At 51.4% G+C, this 5498-nt stretch overlaps 1 protein-coding gene across 1 annotated transcript in view; it reads left to right on the top strand.

Annotated features, from left to right (window-relative positions):
- Positions 1 to 66: 66 nt before the first annotated feature.
- Positions 67 to 5498, top strand: part of SYT17 (synaptotagmin XVII) — an 88717-nt gene continuing 83285 nt past the window's right edge. The window contains exons 1-3 of the mRNA XM_010837110.1: positions 67 to 190; positions 3744 to 3761; positions 4395 to 4543. Coding sequence (XP_010835412.1) covers positions 176 to 190; positions 3744 to 3761; positions 4395 to 4543 — 182 coding nt within the window. The 5' untranslated portion in view covers positions 67 to 175. The remainder of the gene's footprint in view (positions 191 to 3743; positions 3762 to 4394; positions 4544 to 5498) is intronic.

The following is a 5498-nucleotide window of genomic DNA, read 5'->3' as shown; positions in this document are numbered from 1 at the left end:
GGGCGGCCGGCGGAGGGGCGGGCGCCGCTCATCAGCCACGCCAGTCACGTCTGGGGCCACCCGGCTGCCTTTTTCTTCCTTTCCCCCTTTGCTTTCTCCCCTCTCTCCGGTTGGCGAGGGCAAAGTGGCCGTGGCGGCGCCATGCCCGGGCCGGAGTGAGTGCGCGCGGGCGAAAATGGCGTACATCCAGGTAGGGCTGAGGCTGGGGGGCCAGGTCCGCGGTGTGGGGTTGGGGGGGTGCCGCGCCCCCTCTGACTGTGAGCGCGCAGAAGGGAGGGCACACGGCTGGGCTGCCACAAACTTGCCTCGAGAAAAAGGGTGCCTGAGCGCAAGGCAACCTGTGCAGCAGCGGGGGTGCGCCCCAGGAGAAGAGGCTGGGGACCCCCCACACCCCGGGATGAAGGGCCCCAAGTGGATTCTGCACGCGCGCCCTCACCTCCTGGGGAAGGATTGGGGGTGGGGCGGACTTTTCTTCCCCCCCTTCCCCCACCCCGTCCCTCGGGCACCCCACCCCAGGGGAGGGGCCGCGGGGAGGGCGGCCCGGGGCGCGCCAGCCGCCCGGCCCGCCAGCTGTCGTTGCCTTGGTGACGGCTCTGGCTAATTGGCCGGCGGAGCTAGCCGGAGGCAGCTGTTCCGGCCGGGAGGGACAAGGACATCGTCTCTCCTGGGCACTGGGTGCTGAGGGGTGGGGGACACCCCGGAGGCGCACTGGTGGTGTTGGGGGGCAGCCGATTACTTTGGGCCATTGCCTTGGGAGTTGTGGACCCCCCTTCCCTTCATCTTGGGGACACCCCGCAAGAATCCTTAGGCTGAAATAATTTCCAGGCTCCTTTTCTTGAGGAGGGCATGCTTGACTAAGAGACCTGTCTCCTCAGTACGAGGGGGGAAGCGGCGACGGGTCAGCGCCAAGGTCATGCGGTCAGACCCGCTGAGCTGCTTGTTCTGGCACTGGGTCCTTTGCCCCTGGCAGTGATACCGACGGGCTCCTACATTCTGCCTGCCCAGAGGCAGACGGGTGCCTCTGGGCTCGCTTCTGCCCTCGCCCACCACTGGAGGGGCTCCTGATACCTCCTCCCACTTTGGCTCACACACGCACCTCCTCCTGTCCTTAGTCTTTTCCACCTGCCGGGGAACTCTGCCCTGCCATCCGCTCATAGCCGCCCCATCCCTCTCCTGCCTTAGATTCGCTCCATTGACTTCCCTTTCATGGAATCCTTAGGTCATCTTTTCAAGATCAAGGAAGGTCACATTTACTGTTCACCTACTGTGGGGATGTTGTTGGGGGGAGTGGCCACTGAACACGTTCAGCAAACACTTGGGTGACATGTAATATGTGTGGGCACCGGGAACACAGCTGAGAAAGCGGCGTGGTCCCTGCCCATCAAGGACCACGCACTGAGACCTGAACCACGTTAGAACGGGCTTCTAGGGCTCTTAATGACTGTCTTCCGCACCGAGTAATGAAGTGATTTGCCCAAGGCCACTCAGGGGCTTAGCGGTTGTGGTGAGGCCTAGGAAGTGGGTGGGTTGGGGATTGGTGAGGGATTTGTTAAGCATCTGGTATGAGGATGGCCCGGTGATGTTGACTTTTCTTCTAGAACAAGGTGTTTAACTTTTTCTGTAAAGGCCTACATAGTAAATATTTGTTTTTCTTCGAGGGCTGAGCGGTCTGTGTCACAACACTTCACCTCTTTATTATGGCACTACACAGAGACACTAGTAAATGAATGAGCATGGCTATGTTTAAATAAAACTTTATTTGTGGACACTGAAACTGAATTTCATATACTTTGTACGAGTCAAGAAGTATTCATCTTTAAAGCTTTTTCAACCAATTAAAAACATACAAACCCTTCTTAGCTGGAGGGTCATAGAAAAACAGGCCGCAGGCTGAATTTGGTCTTTGAGTCATAGCTTGCACCCCCTGTTCTAGAATATCCGGACTTTCCTTCCTCCTTTTTTTTTCTGGCTCGAATCAGTTCTCCTCCATTGGGTCAAACACCTGAGCCTGAGGCCCAAAGACTCAGCACGCTTGGGAGCCTCAGTGCATCTCCCTTTCCTCTTCCTCTTCCTTGGTTTCTCTGCCCCCTAACACTCACCTTGCACCTAGGCAGGACCCCTGAGGTAGCTTTGCCTTTGCTCATCATGCTTTCAGAAATGGTTCTCTTTTGATCACTGTATACCCAGGAAATGCCTTCCTGTGAGCCTGGATCATTGTGAAAAAGCATCCCTTTAACCCTGCACTTTACCGTGAGCATGTTAAAGTACTTTCTCATGTAAGCCCCATGAGGGCATAGCTGCTTGCTGCTTTCTTCACCTCACCACTCTGTCGGCCAGGACAGTCCCCAGTGCCTGGCAGGATCCAATTGGACTTGACAAACTGTCTGGTTCTCATAAGCCACAGAAAGCATGCAGGTACTAGGCAGCACAGAGCCTTTTCATAGTGTCCTAGCTTAGCCCTTCCATTAAAGGAAAGAGGTAGCTGAGGCTCAGACTCCCAACTTGCCTGAGTCACATGACTGACCACTGATGAGGCCAGGACGAGTGCCTCTTTTCCCAGTTTTGTATCTCCCCCTGCCCCTTGTGATTGGTGTCCAAGACTTCTTCCCCCCAAACTGTAGTGAATCCCTTGTCACTTCAAGGATTTTGAGTTTTTCATGAGCTATGTACCACCTGTGATGTTATTTACTTAATTTCTTTTCTATAAATGGACTTGTGCTTTATTTTAACTTTAATATGAAAAGGAAACGTCATGTCACTACCATAATAGAAAACCAGGGTCACCTGATAGAAACTGAAGGCAATAGGAAAAATACAATGAGAATAATGCCACATTCTTGGATTCTAGCTAGCTAGTCTGTCTGCAAGGCTCTGAGCTGGGGTCTGCTGTCTGTTTAAAAAGGAAGGCAGGGGTGGGATTTGCAACTGTTAGAAAGATGTTACATATAGTGGTACCAAATTAAGACCTTCTTCACCTCGCAAAAGAATTGAGAACGATGATTAGCTTTTTCCTTGACTCAAAGTTCTGAGTTCCATGGGAGACTCCTCCTAACCTATCTGGTTTACTTGGCCTTTTGGAAAACTGTGAAGACCCTTCCCAGACAGGGGGTGGGGTGAGCCTGTGCTTTGGGAACCGATGAGAAGAGGCTGGGGTGGGGGTGGGACTGAAGATGGAAGGGAGCCCCTCCCTTCTTCCCGGGGACCAGACTATGGCTTTCTTTTCCGCTCCCTCTATTTGTGGGTGGTCATATGAAGCTCCCCACCATTGGAGCAGAATTGGAAGGTAGGGCCTCTGGGAGGGCGGGGGAGCCAAGTGACATCCATGCTGTGCCTGCCTGCAAGTTAGCTAATCATGTCCTTCTGGGTTGGCTTCATGGCTATTTCTGTATAGGAAGGTTTGCTCCTCTCCTGAAGTGTGGCTGCATTGGATAGCATGACTATCTATCCACCCGCTCTGATTCATAACAGCATACGGTGCAAATCAAATCGAAATGCTAAAGTTTCCCATTTATTCGGTGTTGGTTAGCCAGGAGGCTACCAGCAGCCCTGAAGGTAGCAGCACTTTGTTAGGAGGTCAGCTCCCTTCCCAGGATGGTAAGTGGGAAGAAGCAGGGTTTTTTGTTTTGTTTATTTTTTTCTTTTTTTGAGTTGCAGGAATATTGCTAAACTGGTCTTGTCTCTCTCTCTGTGTCATCCCTCGCCCCCTGTGCCCCTTGGCTTCACGTGGATCTCTAAAAGGGCAGTTGGAACCTTTAAACGAGGTGAGTGAATTCAGTGATTTGTTTCGTCTGGCTTGTAATCAAGAAATGCTTGCTTTTCATTTTGGAGCCTTTTGTGGGGCTGTGGGGATGCTGAATATTAAACAACAACCGGATGTTGATAACAGCTCGGTTTCCATGCCATTCTAGGGAAGGGAGATCCCGGTGAAAAGATACTCGTTAATGAGACTAGGTTTCCCTTCCCACCCTCTACTTATTCCATTTGATTATCTCTGTTTACTTTAATGTCATGAAATTACTTAAAAAAAAAAACTTGTGCTTTGCTTTCAAGAAGACAAAGTAATAATCATTGTGTTTTGCGAACATATTGCATAGCCCTCACGATGTTGAATAAACCACCCACATGTCAAGAAAGACGTTCATATACAAAGGAAAATACCTGCAAACGTTTTGCTTGCTATTAATGGCTCGAGCTGGTTGGTGTTTGCCATCTTCGTACCTGCAGTTGGTAAATAGAAATGGAAAACAGTTTGTTCTAAGAGATCAGCCGTGGAGACAGACCTCCTGAATGTCGTTATTTCTCATCAGGGATCGGCTGCTTGTAATTGTAGGTGTTTTTCCTCTTCTTCCTCCTCTTCCCATCTCTCCTCTGCCCACCTCCTGCCATGGGCTCAGGGTTTCCTTTCTAGAATCTCCGACCTGCTGCTCTGCAGATGGACTTGCCGCCACTGCTGTCAGAAGTGCTATGAGTCCAGCTGCTGCCAGTCGAGTGAGGATGAAGTTGAGATTCTGGGACCTTTCCCTGCCCAGACTCCTCCCTGGCTGTAAGTAAAACTGCTCCAAACTTCCTGGAAAGCCACCTTAAGACCTTTCTTTTCTCTGTTTCTGCGAGGGGTCTGGGACAACTAGGGGTATGGAGCGGGGAAAGGCTGCGTTTCCATTGACCTCTTAGTCGCTGATGGTTGTGCTGTGTGCCTCATTGCGTTTGGCAAGCTGCTGAGACCAGCTCGGGGTGGGGCTTTGGTTCAGCTGGTTTTCACAACCGGTCTTCTGAGATACGAACCGTGTAATGCTAAGCATGTGGGCGCTTTTAATCATGTTGAGTGTCGTTCCAAGTGGAAAAAGAGATCTGTGAGCGTCTCTGTTCTTCAAGGGATGTCCAGATCCTAAAGGTTTTCCATCCAAGTCAGTATGATGAACCATCCTAGCACCCGGCTCATGCTAAACACTCAGTGTTTGGTGTGGATGACATGAACAAACAGGTGCCTCTTTGCTGATCTGAGCAAGAACTTCAGAAACAGGTAAGCAGAACACACCTCCAGGCTCCATCGTGTCCTCCAACGCTGTTTATGCTCTCTCTGGCATCTTTCGTTTTATTTCCAATTCGTTCTCCTCCCGCGCCTGCATACAACATCTCCATCTGCCAGTCGCTCAGATATTTTGGGAATGCAGTTTTGAAGCTTTTCAGCCACGTGTCTGGGCCACCTCTCTGTGGCTGGGAGAGGAGCGTGGCCAGAGTCTGGGTTGAATCTAGAGGGCCAGGGCTTGGGAATCGTCCAGTGCAGCTTCCCATGATGTAGAGAAGGACGCCCAGGGAGGCAGGAAGATGGTATGAGGGCCCACAGCTGGAGCCTCAGTGGGGATCCTGTGCTGTCTCAGGTAAATCCTTGGGCTAAGATTCCAGAAGCCTCTGGCACCCCATCTTTTCCTTGGGGGTCGTGCCTCAATCCTCTGATTTTTTTTTTTTTTTTAGAAGCAAGTATCAAATATTTTCATAGC

Source organism: Bison bison, unplaced genomic scaffold (assembly GCF_000754665.1).
Source record: "Bison bison bison isolate TAMUID 2011002044 unplaced genomic scaffold, Bison_UMD1.0 scf7180017864072, whole genome shotgun sequence".
NCBI lineage: Eukaryota > Metazoa > Chordata > Mammalia > Artiodactyla > Bovidae > Bison > Bison bison.
This window is presented reverse-complemented; position numbering and strand designations above follow the sequence as displayed.